Source organism: Nerophis lumbriciformis, linkage group LG03 (assembly GCF_033978685.3).
Source record: "Nerophis lumbriciformis linkage group LG03, RoL_Nlum_v2.1, whole genome shotgun sequence".
Taxonomy (NCBI): Eukaryota; Metazoa; Chordata; class Actinopteri; order Syngnathiformes; family Syngnathidae; genus Nerophis; species Nerophis lumbriciformis.
The window spans coordinates 63,468,877-63,487,381 of NC_084550.2; the positions used below are offsets into that span (position 1 = coordinate 63,468,877).

The 18,505-nt window shown below is 41.5% G+C and overlaps 1 protein-coding gene across 1 annotated transcript in view; it reads right to left on the reverse strand.

The window, feature by feature from the left end:
- Positions 1 to 18,277, reverse strand: part of LOC133588463 (zinc finger protein 644-like) — a 30,031-nt gene extending 11,754 nt beyond the window's left edge. Inside the window, 4 exon segments of the mRNA XM_061941045.2 lie at positions 11,621 to 11,746; positions 14,786 to 15,358; positions 15,884 to 18,262; positions 18,265 to 18,277. Coding sequence (XP_061797029.2) covers positions 11,621 to 11,746; positions 14,786 to 15,358; positions 15,884 to 18,262; positions 18,265 to 18,277 — 3,091 coding nt within the window.
- Between the last annotated feature and the right edge of the window lie 228 nt (positions 18,278 to 18,505).

Here is an 18,505-nt window from a genome sequence, read left to right on the forward strand (position 1 = left end):
CCCTGACCGGATAACACAGCCGGTGTTTCATTGTTTACATTCCCGAAAGATGACAGTCAAGCTTTACAATTGGCCTGTGGAGAACTGGGACAACAGAGACTCTTACCAGGAGGACTTTGAGTTGGATACGCAGACACGGTACCGTGAGTACGCTTGCAGCTGCGGCTTCCAAACATTTGATCGCTTGCCTGTACGTGCGTGCCGCTATGTGCATGTCACGTACGTAACTTTGGGGACTTTGGGGAAATATATGTGCTGTATGAACTTTGGGGAGGTGAACGGTACTTTGGGCTGTGGGATTGAGTGTGTTGTGCAGGTGTTTGAGTTGTATTGGCGGGTTATATGGACGGGAGGGGGGAGGTGTTTGTTATGCGGGATTCATTTGTGGCATATTAAATATAAGCCTGGTTGTGTTGTGGCTAATAGAGTATATATATGTCTTGTGTTTATTTACTGTTTTAGTCATTCCCAGCTGAATATCAGGTCCCACCCGCCTCTCACAGCATCTTCCCTATCTGAATCGCTCCCACTGCCCTCTAGTCCTTCACTCTCACTTTCCTCATCCACGAATCTTTCATCCTCGCTCAAATTAATGGGGAAATCGTCACTTTCTCGGTCCGAATCGCTCTCGCTGCTGGTGGCCATGATTGTAAACAATGTGCAGATGTGAGGAGCTCCACAACCTGTGACGTCACGCGCATATCGTCTGCTACTTCCGGTACAGGCAAGGCTTTTTTATCAGCGACCAAAAGTTGCGAACTTTATCGTCGATGTTCTCTACTAAATCCTTTCAGCAAAAATATGGCAATATCGCGAAATGATCAAGTATGACGCATAGAATGGACCTGCTATCCCCGTTTAAATAAGAAAATCGCATTTCAGTAGGCTGCTTCAAAAACATCTGAGTGTCTCAAGCAAAAGTGGCCCCACCACAAAAGCTATGAGCCCATCATTCTCTTATGCAAGCGCTTAGGCCACAGGTGTCAAACTCAAAGACCAGATCTGGCCTGTAAACACCTGGAAATGATTCGTGTCAAAGTACCGTATTTTCCGCACTATAAAGCGCACCTAAAAACCTCCAATTTTCTCAAAAGCTGACCGTGCGCCTTATAATCCGGTGCGCCTTATATATGGACCAATATTGAGTCACAACAGGTCTTGCAACTACGGTAAGCAGTCGCCGACTTCATTTTCCCCCGTAGAAGAAGCGCGCGGTGCATGCCGGGATATATGAGGAAGGCAGGAATTGTCACCGAACTGCTAGACAACAGCAGCGACACTGACTCCATTAATGATGATACAGAGCCGGTCATGTTGGATGCCGTATCCGCCCAACTGTTTAATTCGGACACTGAAGAAGAAGAATTCGAGGGATTCATAGATGAGGAATAACTTCATAAAGTGAGCTTTACATGTTTATTTTGTGTGTTGTGTTGTGTGACATTAACGTTTGAGCAACGTTGAGTTATTGATATATTGTTATTGCTCTGCACTATTTGGAGTGTTACTATATTGTGATTGCACTAACGTTTGATTTACCGTAACAGTATCAGACTGTTTTTTACCTGTTTATTGAATCAGGGAAAAGTTCCCCTCCACTATGTGATATAAATGTTGCACTACATGTTATACCTTGCTGTTGTTAAAAGATAAACAAAACACCACGTCACTGACTTTACCTCGGGGAAAATAATAAAACAGCTGTTTATTCCAAATTTGGCCCGCCGTGTAATTTAATTTGGCCCTTGAGGCAATATCAAATTAACATTAGAGCTGGCCCGCCGGTATTATACAGCGGTGGTGCCGCTGTTACACCGCATTCACCGCTAATACTCATACTTGCCAACTCTCCCGATTTTCCCGGGAGACTCCCAAATTTCAGTGCCCCTCCTGAAAATCTCCCGGGGCAATCATTCTCCCGAATTTCTCCCGATTTCCACCCGGACAACATTATTGGGGGCGTGCCTTAAAGGCACTGCCTTCAACATTGAGTACCTTGAAGGTAGAAAAGCGCTATACAAGTATAACCCATTTATCATTATTATTTATAACATCCTCTACAACCTGTCGTCACATCCGCTTTCCCTCCATACAATACATAATATATGCGGCTTTTACACACACATAAGTGAATGCAAATCATACTTAGTCAAATGTTGTATTTGGCTTCTGTACACACACGTAAGTGACTGCAAGACATATTTGGTCAACAGCCATACAGGTCACACTGAGGGTGGCCGTATAAACAACTTTAACACCATTAGAAATATACGCCACACTGTGAACCCACACCAAACAAGAATGACAAACACATTTGGGAGAACATCCGCACCGTAACAGAACAAATACCCAGAACCCCTTGCAGCACTAACTCTTTCGGGACGCTACAATATACACCCCCCGCTACCACCAAGTTAATGTTGATATTTACCTCAGAAGGCTGCAAATAGAAAAGAGGCATTACATTTTTTTATTTAAATTTTATTTAATATACCATTGATGTTTTTTGAAAGTTGATTTTGCACTATTAAGTTATATAAGCATTGCTTGTTCCATAGTCAGTGTTAAAGCAAATCAGTGTAGCAAACTGAGCAATAATTAACGTTTTATTCATGCACTTTCTCTTGCTACTTCAAGGCTTGAATGTTTGATTCATTCATTATTGTTATTTTATTTTCAAATTTATTATTAGCCCGTGGAAAAAGTTTATTTTGATATTTACCTCAGAAAGCTGCAAATAGAAAATAGGCATTACATTTTTATTTAAATTTTATTTGATATGCCATTGATATTTTTGAATTATCATTATTTGAAACTCGATTTTGCATGTCATTATAAAGTTATATAAGCCTTGCTTGTTCAATATTCAATGCAAAACTTGTTTGGGTCCCTATTAAAAGGTTCATTCGTTCAATTTTGGCCCGCGGCTTTGTTCAGTTTTAAATTTTGGCCCACTCTGTATTTGAGTTTGACACCCCTGATCTAAATGGATGCGTAACGTAACCCCAGCCTCTACTGCAGCGTCTATTCTATGCGCCTTATATATGAACAAAGTTTTAAAATAGGCCATTCATTGAAGGTGCGCCTTATAGTGCGGAAAATACGGTACTTAATATTTTCTCACTAAATGTAATTGATTTTTTTTCATTTTGACAGAAAAAATATATGTACTGCTTGAAATTGCATACCTTTTTAAACTTTAAAGGGGAACATTATCACCAGACCTATGTAAGCGTCAACATATACCTTGATGTTGCAGAAAAAAGACCATATATTTTTTTAACCGATTTCCAAACTCTAAATGGGTGAATTTTGGCGAATTAAACGCCTTTCTATTATTCGCTCTCGGAGCGATGACGTCACAACGTGACGTCACATCGAGAAGCAATCCACCATTTTCTCAAACACCGAGTCAAATCAGCTCTGTTATTTTCCGTTTTTTTCTACTGTTTTCCGTACCTTGGAGACATCATGCCTCGTCGGTGTGTTGTCGGAGGGTGTAACAACACGAACAGGGACGGATTCAAGTTGCACCAGTGGCCCAAAGATGCGAAAGTGGCAAGAAATTGGACGTTTGTTCCGCACACTTTACCGACGAAAGCTATGCTACGACAGAGATGGCAAGAATGTGTGGATATCCTGCGACACTCAAAGCAGATGCATTTCCAACGATAAAGTCAAAGAAATCTGCCGCCAGACCCTCATTGAATCTGCCGGAGTGTGTAAGCAATTCAGGGACAAAGGACCTCGGTAGCACGGCAAGCAATGGCGGCAGTTTGTTCCCGCAGACGAGCGAGCTAAACCCCCTGGATGTCTTGGCTCACACCGTCCCTTATGCCACCGAAGATGATCAAGAGAAGAATATCGACCCTAGCTTCCCTGGCCTGCTGACATCAACTCCAAAACTGGACAGATCATCTTTCAGGAAAAGAGCGCGGATGAGGGTATGTCTACAGAATATATTAATTGATGAAAATTGGGCTGTCTGCACTCTCAAAGTGCATGTTGTTGCCAAATGTATTTCATATGCTGTAAACCTAGTTCATAGTTGTTAGTTTCCTTTAATGCCAAACAAACACATACCAATCGTTGGTTAGAAGGCGATCGCCGAATTCGTCCTCGCTTTCTCCCGTGTCGCTGGCTGTCGTGTCGTTTTCGTCGGTTTTGCTTGCATACGGTTCAAACCGATATGGCTCAATGGCTTCAGTTTCTTCTTCAATTTCGTTTTCGCTACCTGCCTCCACACTACAACCATCCGTTTCAATACATGCGTAATCTGTTGAATCACTTAAGCCGCTGAAATCCGAGTCTGAATCCGAGCTAATGTCGCTATAGCTTGCTGTTCTATGTGCCATGTTTGCTTGTGTTGGCATCACTATGTGACGTCACAGGAAAATGGACGGGTGTATAGAACGATGGTTAAAATCAGGCACTTTGAAGCTTTTTTTTTTAGGGATATTGCGTGATGGGTAAAATTTTGAAAAAAACTTCGAAAAATAAAATAAGCCACTGGGAACTGATTTTTAATGGTTTTAACCCTTCTGAAATTGTGATAATGTTCCCCTTTAATAATATCCAGTATTGCAACAAATGTTAAAGTACTTTCCAAATATTTTTTGTCTAAATAAAAATAAATACCTAGATATCTGCTTGACTTATGATGTTACAGCAAACTACCCATCAAATTAATAGAAATGACAATAAATGTTAGTGTTCTTTACAGCATATTACTGTAAATTGAAAAAAAAAATTTGCGGAAAAATTCTGGCGCATGATCAGGATTGCCTCAATATGAGCCAGAAAAAACCCTGATTAAAAGAGGTCATATTCTAATTTATTTTCTACATTTAAAAGACCTCAATGTGGTCCGCATTAACATGTCATGGTAGTTCTTTGGTCAAAATGTTGCATAGATGATGTTTTACAGACCATCTTCAAGCTGCTTTCTGACTATCTCTTCAGGATGCGTAGTTTTGTGGGCGGTCTTATCTAAGTGCCTCCACTTCGACAGCGTCTTCTCCCCGTCAGCTTTGTTGTACCGGTTTGATTTTAGCACTTCCATAGCGAGTCTACGGATACACAACTTTATAATAGAAACGGCAACAGCAGAATGCCCCACAACAAGAGGAGAGAGAAAAAGGAGCTTATTGACTACGGTGCGGACTACAGTGGTGGACGTGCACCCATTTTCAGGATTTATGCAGATCCCAAATACACATCAACAGCTACCAGAAGGTAAGGAAAGTTGCTTTTGCATATTGCGAAACCAAACGCCAGATAATGTCTGCTAATAGGTGTCATTTTGGGGTCCTTATACACACACCATAATAATACAGTATGTTGAAGCACAGTACGTCTGAATATGGTAGCCGTAATGCTCCGACAATCCATCAAGCGGTGTGACTTCATAGCTTACCGAAGTCATAATAAAACATTTTGACAGATTTTTGAGCGCTGTGTGTAATGTTCTATATTCTCAATGAAATATCAAAGTTTTGATCTTGCTTTGCGAGCGTCTACACGTATCTCTTATGTGTTATTGCTATCTAATGGTCCCACTTATCATTACACCATGTACCAAATAAAATTGCTTCGAGGTCGGTTAGCAGAACATATATATAATATAAGCTGCAACATTTTTCCTACACTTTGAGCCCTGCGGCTTATCAACTGGTACTGCTAATTTATGGATTTTTCTTCGCTGACGGCCATATTGCGAATAGTTTTCATTAAACACATGCAAAGACACTTGAATAGTGTTATTGTTTGTGCTATGGTGCCAAATTTTGGACGAGTTTGCTCACTGCAGGGTGAATGCCTACAAGTCTTTCCTGTTGTTGAAAGCCTTGAACTGGAAGTACAAGTACCGTTCCATCTTTTAGTCGTCCGTCGCATTTCTACTCGTATGGATTCTTCATTCATCACTCCAAGCAACGTTTGTAAGTTTTACAATATAACTACAACAATTCTTACTTACTAAACCATCCAACGTGTGATGTACTGTATGTAGGTGTGTCTTCATGCATATTTGTACATGCTATTGTAATGTAATCAAGCTAATGGCGTTAGCATTAGCTAATATGCTAACACGTCTACGAGTGTCTGCGTTAGTATTATTAACTTACAATGGCATTCTTTTTGTATTGTTTCAGTTTCGCAAATTCTTCAGTAAATTCACCAAAACGTCACCGTGAGCGGGTTTAGCTCAGGGGTGCTCATTACGTCGATCGCGGAGGGTGTGTCAGTCGATCACCAGCCAGGCATTAAAAAAATAGTCCTAAAAATGAGCGATCATAAATCTTCACTATGACGTCACTTTCGTCACTTGATTGACATTCACGGCACCCGAGGGTCTTCTGAGATGACGCTGGCTGCTGCCAGCTCATTAAAATTACCGACTGGAAGGCGAGAAACACTTTATTTCAACAGACTCTGGCGCCGTACCTGTCGTCAAAACTCCAAAGACCGACTGCACAGTTGCACAATAAAAGCTCTGCTTCTTCCTGCTTGCGCTAACAAAATAAGAGTCTCAGAAAGCTGGCTTGCACAAGCTAGCAAACTACGGAGTTTGCCGACAATGTATTTCTTGTAAAGTGTATACAAAGGAGTACGGAAGCTGGACAAATAAGATGCCAAAAACCAACCACTTTCATGTGGTATTGGACAGAAAGGAGGACTTTTTTTCTCCTCCATTCGAAAATGCGGACGTTATCAGCACCACTGTCTGATTCCAATCAATGCAAGTCATCAGAATCAGGTAATACCCCAACTTATATTCTTGTCTTCATGAAAGAAAGGAATCTACATGTGTTAAACATGCTTGTATTATCTTTAAACACTTAACTTGTTAACAATATTAACTATAAGTGTTAAACATGCTTGTATTATCTTTAACCACCTTTAAGTTGTTAACAATATTAACTATTTGTGTTAAACATGCTTGTATTATCTTTAAACACTTAACTTGTTAACAATATTAACTATAAGTGTTAAACATGCTTGTATTATCTTTAAACACCTTTAACTTATTAACAATATAACTATATGTGTTAAACATGCTTGTATTATCATTAAACACCTTTAACTTGTTAACAATATTAACTATGTGTTAAAATGCTTGTATTATCTTTAAACACCTTTAACTTATTAACAATATTAACTATATGTGTTAAACATGCTTGTATTATCATTAAACACCTTTAACTTGTTAACAATATTAACTATATGTATTAAACATACTTGTATTTTCATTAAACACCTTTAATTCATTAACAATATTAACTATATGTGTTAAACATGCTTGTATTATCATTAAACACCTTTAACTTGTTAAAAAAAACATATATTTCATAAATAAGTAAATATAAATTATATATATGAATGAGGTAGATCCCCACGACTTGATCAATTGAAAAGTAGCTCACCTGCAGAAAAAGTGTGAGCACCCCTGGTTTAGCTCATTGGAGAGCCAGCTTGTGCAGCAAGTGGCACCATGACGATGACTTCTGTGTTCGATCATCTGTTTTACTGCCGTGTAGACACCGTTTGGAAACAATTAAGGTATGTAAATAAACATTTATAAAATATTTCTGTGTAAATAACTAATTTCACAACGTATATACAGTATCTGCGATTTATAGTCCGGTTTAACTACAATATGGAATTTTAAACAATTCTAAAATTTAGTGGGTATGGATTATATTCCGGTGCGCATTATAGCGCATGACGTTAGAGTGCATCCGGCTCCTCTATGGAGTCTTGGGGCACTAGGAGGTTAACCCCTTTACTACTGTTACCCCAGGTGGCCCTTGGCAAAGGCCTAGTACCTGACTTCCCCCTAGCCAGGGATACGGTGAAGCAATGGTGGAGCAGGCGGAAAACGGTAGATGTAAGAACTACCACAACGGCTGCGATGGCGGAAGAAGGCACCCCCACATCCATGTGGGCCCAGTTATGGGGAAATAACAACCCAAGACCTCAACGGTGGAACAGGCGGAGGATGACTGCTAACCCTATGGAGCGTAACCGGCTGGGATGGCGGAAGAAGGCTGCAGCAGAAAAGGGTCCCCAGTCGTCTTGGACTCCATGCCACTGGACCCTGACCCGGATCTGTCAAGTACGTGCACCAGTCTCCCCATGTTAAACTAAGTCACGCACAGGCATCCTCCATAAAGGGATAGCCCCCTACCAGGAGGATCGTCATACTCGCTTCGAGTGACCGCCGATGAAGAGTCCGAAAAATGCGGTAAAACGTACAACTGCTCCCCTCACCTCCCAGGGGGTGATCAAGGGTGATGGGTCAAATGCAGAGAATAATTTCGCCACACCTAGTGTGTGTGTGACAATCATGGGTACTGTATTTTTTTAAGTATAAGTCGCACCGGCCGAAAATGCATAATGAAGAAGGAAAAAAACATATATAAATAAGTCGCATTTTTTGGGGAAATTTATTTGATAAAAGCCAACACCAAGAATAGACATTTGAAAGGCAATTTAAAATAAAGAATAGTGAACAAAAGGCTGAATAAGTGTACGTTATATGTAGGGATGATACTCGAAACCGGTTTTCCCGGTTGTTCGATAAGAAAAGAACCGAGTCCTCGGACTCGAATCCCTTTTTGAGAACCGGTAGTAAAGAAAAAGAGTTGGTTCTTTATTCGAATCCCTAGGAACGACTCCCGTCCCGACAAGAAATGCCCCGTGGGACATCACAAGAAATGACGTCACGTAGCTCAGTTATTTGTCACGGACCGGGTGCAGCATGCGGCGGTTAGTTCCCGGGACGCAAAACTGACGGCTCCGGACGAAAGCGTGCAGGTAGGAGATGATTTATTTCTCATAAATCATACATATTACAACAAACAGGAACGAAACAAAAGGAAAGCGTGCCGTTCGCACGAGAAGCTAAAGCAAAAACTTACGTAGCATAGGAATACTAGAAGCTAAGGTAATCATGAGCTCGAAAACCAGAATGCCAACGTACCGTATTTTCCGCACTATAAGGCGCACCTAAAAACCACAAATTTTCTCAAAAGCTGACAGTGCGCCTTATAACCCGGTGCGCTTTATATATGGATAAATATTAAGATTCATTTTCATAAAGTTTCGGTCTCGCAACTTCGGTAAACAGCCGCCATCTTTTTTCCCGGTAGAACAGGAAGCGCTTCTTCTTCTACGCAAGCAACCGCCAAGGTAAGCACCCGCCCCCATAGAACAGGAAGCGCTTCTTCTTCTACTGTAAGCAACCACCCGCCCGCGTAGAAGAAGAAAAAACGCGCGGATATCACCGTACGTTTCATTTCCTTTGTGTGTTTACATCTGTAAAGACCACAAAATGGCTCCTAAGCGACAGGTATCCGGTTCATGAAAAGACGCAATCTCTCCATCCGCACACGGATTACTATTTCACAGCAACTGATATTCCTGTGAACCGCACTGTGGATACAACGGGAGCACGTACGGTGAATATTCGCACCACAGGGAATGAGAAGTCATCCTTCACTGTGGTTCTAGCTTGCCATGCTAATGGCCAGAAACTTCCACCCATGGTGATATTCAAAAGGAAGACCTTGCCAAAAGAGACCTTTCCAGCCGGCGTCATCATAAAAGCTAACTCGAAGGGATGGATGAAGAAAAGATGAGCGAGTGGTTAAGGTAAGTTTAAGTTTACGCGAAGAGGCCGGGTGGCTTTTTTCACGCAGCTCTGTCCATGTTGATATACGTATGTTTGTGATTGCACATTTGCGTACATTTTGGGAGTGAACAGAGTTGTTAGAACGCTGGTTTTTAATATATTATTAAAGTTTGACTGACCTATCTGACTGTTTTTTTGACATTCCTTTAGCGCAGTTAGATGCGGCTTACAACACGGGGCGGCTTATAGGTGGACAAAGTTTTGAAATATGCCGTTCATTGAAGGCGCGGAAAATACGGTAAAAGTTGCAAATGCAAACAATGAAGCCACGACGAGTGACCGGAAAAGGCAGGCTTAAATAGAGTCTCCGATGAGCAACAGGTGCGCGTACAAGGCAGGGGAAAATCATAAGTAACCATGGTGACTAAAACAAACCCCCAAAGTGCACAAAACAACTAAGGAAGTCCAAAACTAACAGAACATAACTAAACAAAACATGATCCGACAAATATATACATCATTTACTGACCTTTTTATGATAAAATATCTGTGAATTAGTATATACAACAGTTTTGTAATATGTAATTAATTAATTCAGTCATTATTAATATACTGAGATGAAGAATATCTTATTTTCAATAAGGTGGGAAGTACCGTATTTTTCGGAGTATAAGTCGCACCTGCCGAAAATGCATAATAAAGAAGGGAAAAAAACATATAAATCGCACTGGAGCCCGGCCAAACTATGAAAAAAACTGCGACTTATAGTCCGAAAAATACGGTATTTCTCATAATTCTTCTTCTTTGTACTTTGTAAGCACTATTCATTTGAACAACCTCTTAAACTGGATCATATCAGTACAACTTCTTTACTTAATCCATTCCATCATTTAATTCCACATCATTTTAGCTGTTTGCAATTTTACCAAATCATCGAACTTTAATATTTTTGATTCAATAAATAAAGTGTTTGCATGTTCTCTATATCCAACATTATGTATCAGTCTAATTGATCTTTTTTTGTAACACGGTTAACGAATGTAGCGCACATTTGTAGTTATTTCCCCACATTTCCACACAATAACTCAGATATGGTAATACTATAGTAGCGAGCAGTAGAGAATGTGAAGTGATTTGTTAAACCAAATATTGTGGGTTTTTTCCATATACAACAACCTATCTGGACTCGATAAGAGAATCGATAAGGAATCGGTTCGATAAGAGGATTCGATAATATGCTCGAACTCGATCATTTCTTATCAAACATCATACCTAGTTATATGAGGCATAAATAACCAACATATTATGGTAAGAGTCATTCAAATAACTATAACATATAGAACATGCTATACGTTTACCAAACAATCTGTCACTCTTAATCACTAAATCCCATGAAATCTTATAAGTCTAGTCCAGGGGTCTCAAACTCAATTTACCTGGGGGCCACTGGATGCAGAAACTGGGTGAAGCATCGCTTGCTTTCTTGACGAAATCTTGTTGCCTCAGTAGACTGGTTTTAAAATTTGCAACCCGGTTCACTCTCTCATCTCCCTGGTGTTTTGCATACTCCTCAGCATGTCTAGTTGTATAATGACGTTTCAAATTGTATTCCTTGCCGCATCAGAGTGATCAAAGAGCCGCATGCGGCTCCGGAGCCGCGGGTTGCTGACCCCTGAGCTAAATAATATTATTTGATATTTTACGGTAATGTGTTGATAATTTCACACATAAGTCGCTCCTGAGTATAAGTCTCACCCCTGGCCAAACTATGAAAAAAACCGGGCTTATAGTCTGAAAAATACGGTACTTTAATTAGGCGCACCAGTTACAAGGCGCACAGTTGATTTTTGAAAAAAGGAAAATATTTTAAATGTGCTTTATAGTCGGGAAATAGGGTAATCATATTTTTAAAATGTGCAACTTACGGCACTCTGCGCAGCCCTGAGTTCCAGAGTAACATGCTCTACGTATTTGAAAGGCACTTACTGTTTCCTTCGAGTGAGGCGGTTCTTTTCCGCTTCACACATGCTCGCACATGATTGGACAGGCTCACGCCACTGTGGAAACTTGCGTTGCAGTGGACACACGCTTTCCTGTTGAATTCACCTTTCTCTGCAAGAGGAATAAACAATCACACATCAAAAGTCGGTCACCAAGCACAGAGTTGCTGCTGCACTACCCAGCATGTCTGGGGAACAGCTGTTGGAGTTCAGGTGTGCACACATTCTATGCTTTACCTGCCCGTTACTTGTGTTGTTGTTCTTTCCACAGCCTTTGGGCACTACTGCTGCCAGCTCAGTGTTGCCCAAATAAAGAGGGGACTGCCATGCTCTTGCACGAGTCAAAGTTTGAGCGAGATGGCGGCCACTGACTGCAAGGTCAATCAGCTAAGTGCCCAACAGCAACTCGTAGATTGTCCCTGTTCACTTATTATTCTCTCATCTCTCCCCCTATCAACCGCCTCATCCTGTCTTCTGTCCCTCATTCACTCTCACTTTGGTGAGTGGTGTCCAAATTAGGGATGTCCCGATCCGAAATTTGGATCGGATGCCGATATTTGCCAAAAATTGCGTATCGGCAAGGCATGGGAAAATGCCGATCCAGATCCAGTTTAAAAAAAAAACTCCGGTCCGTGTTTTCCAACGCACCGATTTAAATAATACATTCCACTTTTCTGCTGCTCCGTAATTTCCGTGCCGCATTTTCCAGCACACCTTCAACACATCCACAGGTCTGTGGATTCTCACGCAGTTGCTTTTAGCTGCTGGCATTACACGACAGGCTCTTCTCACTCTTTTCTGTGTCTCCCTCTCACAGACAGCAAGCGCACCTTCTTACACACGTCACATACTGTCACGTCATACGTCACATACTGTCACGTCATACGTCACATACGTATACGTCCTCCCCGAGCAGAGAGGTAGCAGCATGGCTAACGTTAGCTGTGATGCTAGCGCAGCCGTGCGAGCAACGCTCCCTCTAAGGTGCGCGCCTGTGCAATTGCGCACTGTTTAAGCGTCCTCTGCGCATAGCAAATCTATGCCACGCACAAAATCTAATAAAAAAATAAGCGCATAACAATTTTCGACACACGGACACGACAGAGAAAACAGTTTTCGTCATCATTGTTCAAATATTGTAACGTCTGTCGAGACGCTTATCTCCATTCGGTGCCACACGCCCACACCATCAAAATGCCGAGGCAAAAATTTCCACATCAACACCGTATGAAAAAATTAGTGATTTTTATAGTTGTGTTGTCCTTCTCTGCATGAAAGTTTAAAAGTAGCATATATTAATGCAGTATGAAGAAGAATGTTTTAATGTAGACATGCAAGCCTTGAAAGAAAATTTTGAAAATCAAGACTACATTTCCTGCAAATGGGTGCATTTCTACCCTATATTTTAACTTTAGATTTATTCTCATATCAAACTCTTTTGGCTGTCTTTTTGACACTTACATCCGGCGCCCCCCTCCACACCCTGGATTATAAATAATGTAAATAATTCAATGTGATTATCTTGTGTGATGACTGTATTATGATGATAGTATATATCTGTATCATGAATCAATTTAAGTGGACCCCGACTTAAACAAGTTGAAAAACGTATTGGGGTGTTACCATTTAGTGGTCAATTGTACGGAATATGTACTTCACTGTGCAACCTACTAATAAAAGTCTCAATCAATCAATCAAAACACATAGAATCATCATACTGCTGTGATTATATGCTTCAAGTGTTCATTCAAGGCTAAGGCAAAATATCGAGATATATATTGTGTATCGCAATATGGCCTTAAAATATCGCAATAATAAAAAAAGGCCATATCGCCCAGCCCTAGTTCAATGATGCCATTTCTGTTTGTCATGTATAATTTTGTCTATTTTGTGTTTATCCTTGAATAAACAGGTCAGTTTCTTGTTACCAACCATTGTGTATTATTCAAACTCCCCTAATTCAGCTGGCTAGTTGTTATCAAGAGTACTAAAACCCTTTTCAACATGATTCTGACAACTAAGTAGGCTAAATAACTTTAAACTTTAATACATGCTCGAATAGGCCAGTATCGGTATCGGTCAGTATCGGTATCGGATCGGAAATGCAAAAACAATATCGGTATCGGATCGGAAGTGCAAAAACCTGGATCGGGACATCCCTAGTCCAAATGGACGCGTCGTCCATTTTGATCCATTGTGTGCATAAAAGAGGCTCAAATTAACCCACGCATACCGGTACTGGTATAGTATCGCTGTACTAAAGAATCAAAAACCGGTACTATACTCTATTTGAAAAGTACCGGTTCTCGGGCATGACGGTGTGTCGTGACAATGCTGGTTTTACGAGCAGAGGAGCATGTTCGGCAGCGCACGCACACAGTGTGTAGACAGAAAAGGGAGAACGGATGCATTTTGGCCTAAAAACTAAAGATAAAGGTGAAGTTATAACACTGAAACACCCTCAGGAAGAAGTGCTTTAACACATGGCTAGCTAGCATCCATTCGCAGTCTGCAGTGTTTTAGCTACTTCTAAATCATTAATCCTCGCCTCTATGGCGACAGATAAAGTAAGTTTCTTACAAGTATCATCAAGTATCAGGAAAGGTGCAACACATGTTTGACGTGTTGTCAGAAGCAGCTGCTGAACAATGTTGGCAAACCTCCGTCCTCCATTGTTGTATCGCGCAGCCAAAGTGTTCCCAAACGGGAGATCTTAACGAGGCAGGAGGGTCTTCCAGCTCTGGCTTTTACATGTTGTGCTAGCCCGGTCGCTGCTAGCATGTGTACTCGTTCGGTACACCTCCGAACCGAACCGAAACCCCCGTACCGAAACAGTTCAATACAAACACACGTAACGTTACACCCTTAATGTGAATACAAAAGCATTTGTAATTTCAACAATTTTCTGGGAGAAATGGTGTAATATCTGACAGAAATGCCAATATTTTTGGCCATGACTGTATATGATTATTGCAAGAGGCTGCCAGACATATTTGAGACTTTTGTCAAAAAGTGTCCTCAGAGTCCTAACCATTTGTTGTTACATAAACATCACTGTATATTCCAAATCAAACACACCCAAAAACGTGATAAAGATAAAAAAAACATCCAAAAATCACATTTTTATGGCGACTTGGATGCGGTCACTTACCCGACACAGGGACTGGCAGTGAAGCGGCCACTTTTGGTCCAGGACTGTGTTCGCTGTTTGAGGAGACCGCTACAGGAGACCTGGATACATGTAGAACTCCCTTGGGTTTGGAGTCTTCCTGGCACTTTCTCTTCTTCAGAATTCCTATCAATGCGGTGGTGTCGGAAAGAGAATGTCTGTCATCTAACTTGGTCTGTATTCGCCTTTTGTCATCGTCCGTTTCCAGGAATGAAAACACAGGCAGGTGTTTGGGTTTGACATCCTCGCACACGCTTGAGTCCAAGTTAACCTGAAGGTTTTCAAAGGAGGCTGGCGTGAAGCGACCAGCTCCCTGATGGAAATGGTTTTGTTTCTTTCCGAGAATCTCAACTGCCCTCAGGTACTCCTTTTTGTTACGCATCAACTCCTTGAACGCGATTAATGGGGATCTGTTCTTTGATAAGTAGCCTCTACCAATCTTCTTGAGGTGGCCACGTACGTGGTTGGACTGTCCTTTCCTATTGTTAAAAAATTCCCCACATAACGGGCAGGAATGAAGACCTGGGTCCTTAGAATCTGGCGGCAATTGCAACACTGCAAAACAACACAAAGAAAGTCAGCATTAAACTGTTTCATCCAGTAGAACGTTCAAAAAGTCCAAGTCCGTTCAAATAAAAACGAGGTGATGGCATCATAAAATGTACCAGTTCCCTATAGACTATCACTATAAAACTATTTTCTCTTAGGTCTAGAGATTTATATGCAAACCCCACTAGCAAATCAGAGCTTTTCTTCCTGTCACTCACACACACCACAGACCCACTGCGATAAAATAACCCACCATCACTAACGGGCCCCGGACTGCCGCAAGGAGAAGAGAAGGACGACAACTGCTCATTGATCTCTCTAGTAGGCTAGTGAAGGGATTATACTCGTATACTTTTCTACCTTCAAGTCTATGCTGTGGCTTTTGTTACATTCGTCCAGAGGTGGGTGTGGCTTATATTTTGGTGCGCTCAATAGCCCGGAAATTACAGTACTCAAATCTTCTCACTAATCACAACAATGCTGTTTTATCACCCAGCAGCTAAAAAAAAAAAAAGAATATATAACCGGTACCTGTTTTCAGTTTCCGGAACGTTGTGATCTTCTGTTGGATTTTGGGCTTGCGGTCTTTACAAGCCACTTGCTCAGGAGTCAGAACATGGCGCGCTCTATAGGTCAGTCCAACCCTGTGAAGATGTCCTCTCACGTGATTGGACAACCCCACTCCCGACTTGAAGACCGCAGAACAGTAGGGACAGCTCTTTTGGTACAGTTCCAACTCGGCCGTGTCTTCTGCTATGGATTCTTGCAAAGCCATCGGATGAGAGTCGTACACTTCTGTTTCGATGCACTCTTCTTTTATGGTAGGTTCACTGTACTTCTGCTCGTCATTCTTCGTTTCCTCAAAAATATGTTTTGATGCCTGCAGAGCATCATGTATCGACATACTTCTGCTGTAGGTATAAATTAAATTGTGATTCTCTGGATTGACACCATCGTCATCCGTATCTTTAAGACGGAAAGTGTCTTTTCGGTCATATTCGTCTGCGTCTCCTTGGTTAAGTCTCTTTGGGCTTGGCGAAGGTTTTGGCGAGATGAAACGAGAGTCTTGGTCCGGCGTGTTGCGATATGGGGTTGACATCTTTCTTTTAGATGGCGACTTCTTGATTGGCGATTGAGCTGGGTTGCAATTGGGAACTCTATCAGCGTAATGGGACGATCCTGTGAGGCCATTTGAAGATAATGTCGTATCTTCCTTAACGGTAGGGGGCGCTACCTGATCAGAACCTTCATTTTCATAGTTGGAAGCAGTTACAGATTTAGTCTTCTTCACATGATTTTGCCGGGACAGCAAAACATTAATGGATTTGTCCAGTTTGGATTCAGTTAGTTCAGAATTGAAACCGCTCCTGATCTTGTTACCTTTAAATAAATCAGATATGTCGTTTGACTTGGCAGGCCTTTTTGAGGAGACTTGATTTTTAATCATAATTTTTGATGTTAGCTCTGCATCTTGTACCGATGTGCAAAAAGGAATGTGCTGCTTTTCGAATGGTTGTGCATTGTTCTCAGCATACCGCGCAAATTCATATTCCTCATACTCTTGCTGATGGCGACGCACCAAGTGATGTTTAAAAACCGTTTTGCTAAAAGTTTTATAAGGACAAATGTTACAGGAGAGGGTTTGAGAGTTATTGCCCCAGATTTGCTTGCTGTAAACTGTTTTTGCTGTATGCTGTATGAGACTGTGTCTGCGAAGATCGTAGCTGTTCTCAGTCCTGTAGCTACATTTGTCGCATTTAAACTTTCTCTTATCGTGGGTTTTTGCATGTTGAACAAACGTGTTGGGGCAGTTTGTAACGAATGGACACTGCGGGCAGAAAAGTTTTGTGTTTTTCTCCTCGTTGTTCTTGTCCGTGCATCCTTTGAGTTTGCCGGGTAGCCGTGATCTTTTTTCATGGTGTACGGTCATGTGCTCGATAAGAAGACTACTTTGTCTGAAAGAATCTCCACATTCTCCACAGGTAAAAGTCTTTGGCGAAAGATTTGGTGGCTTTTCGTGAGTTTTCATATGACGCTGCAAATGGGACTTCTTGAAAACGAGCTTACATTTTGGGCATGGGTAAAAGGACGCTTTCTCCTCTGAATGAGAATTTGCTGTGAGCCTGTCCTTCAACAATGAAAGGCCACAGCTTGGGTTGTCTTCATGCGACTGTCTTTCCGGTACATTGCGAAGAACTTGCTTGATGGCTTTCATGGTTCCGTTGGGATAACTCGGAACATTTACTGTCTTGGATGTCTGCAGCTTGGAAAAAGTCCTTGACTGTTTGACATCTTTAAGAGGAACTGAGCCCACTTGGTCTTCTGTATGAGAATAATCCTCAGATGACTTGTGATTCAAATCAGGGTGCATGTCCTCTGAGGGATCCGCCATGGCAACTATGTCCATTTTCCGTTTTCTTCTTCCCTGGCTGTTTAGAGGATGTAATACCTCTTTTGGTTCCTCACTTGATGAATCATTGTGTTTCTCCAAGAGAAACTGCATAAACTCTTTATGAGGATCCCATTGGACATCACTGGGGCTGCTGAAATCATCTGATGAGTTTTCTGGAGATTCCACATCAAAACCCCAAATTTCTGCAGTATCTATTTCCTGCACTGTTTTCAACTGGGTTATGCTTTTCCCCTCATCTTTCTCTATGAGCATACTGTTGACTTCATCAGCCTGTGTGGCCTCATGTAAAGAAAGTCCATTGCCTAAGCCAACAGGAGACAACATGTCTGCGTTTGACAGAACATCTAGGACACTGGGTTGCTTCAGAGTCAGTCTGTGAAAAGAGTCATTGCCAGAGGTTGATTCTTCCGCCATTTTCACTGATTCTTGCAGTAGGACGAGGGCGTTAATGTCCGGATCTGCATCTTCGTCATCTCCATCAACACCAGTCAGACATACATTTCAGCTGCCATGACCTAAAGAAGGTAAAAGAGGTATATTTTTCAGTTTAGTTTCTGTTTTGTTTTTGAGTAAAACCTGTATGACTGCAGTGATGAGACAGTAACACATTTCATGAGCAATGTTCAGTGGTTCACACTAGAAGGTTCTGGGTTTGAACTAGCTCAGGTGGCTGTTTGCATGTAGTGTGTGAGGGGAGTTGTATGGGTTCTTTCTGGGTTTCCATTCCAGAGTCCAAAAAC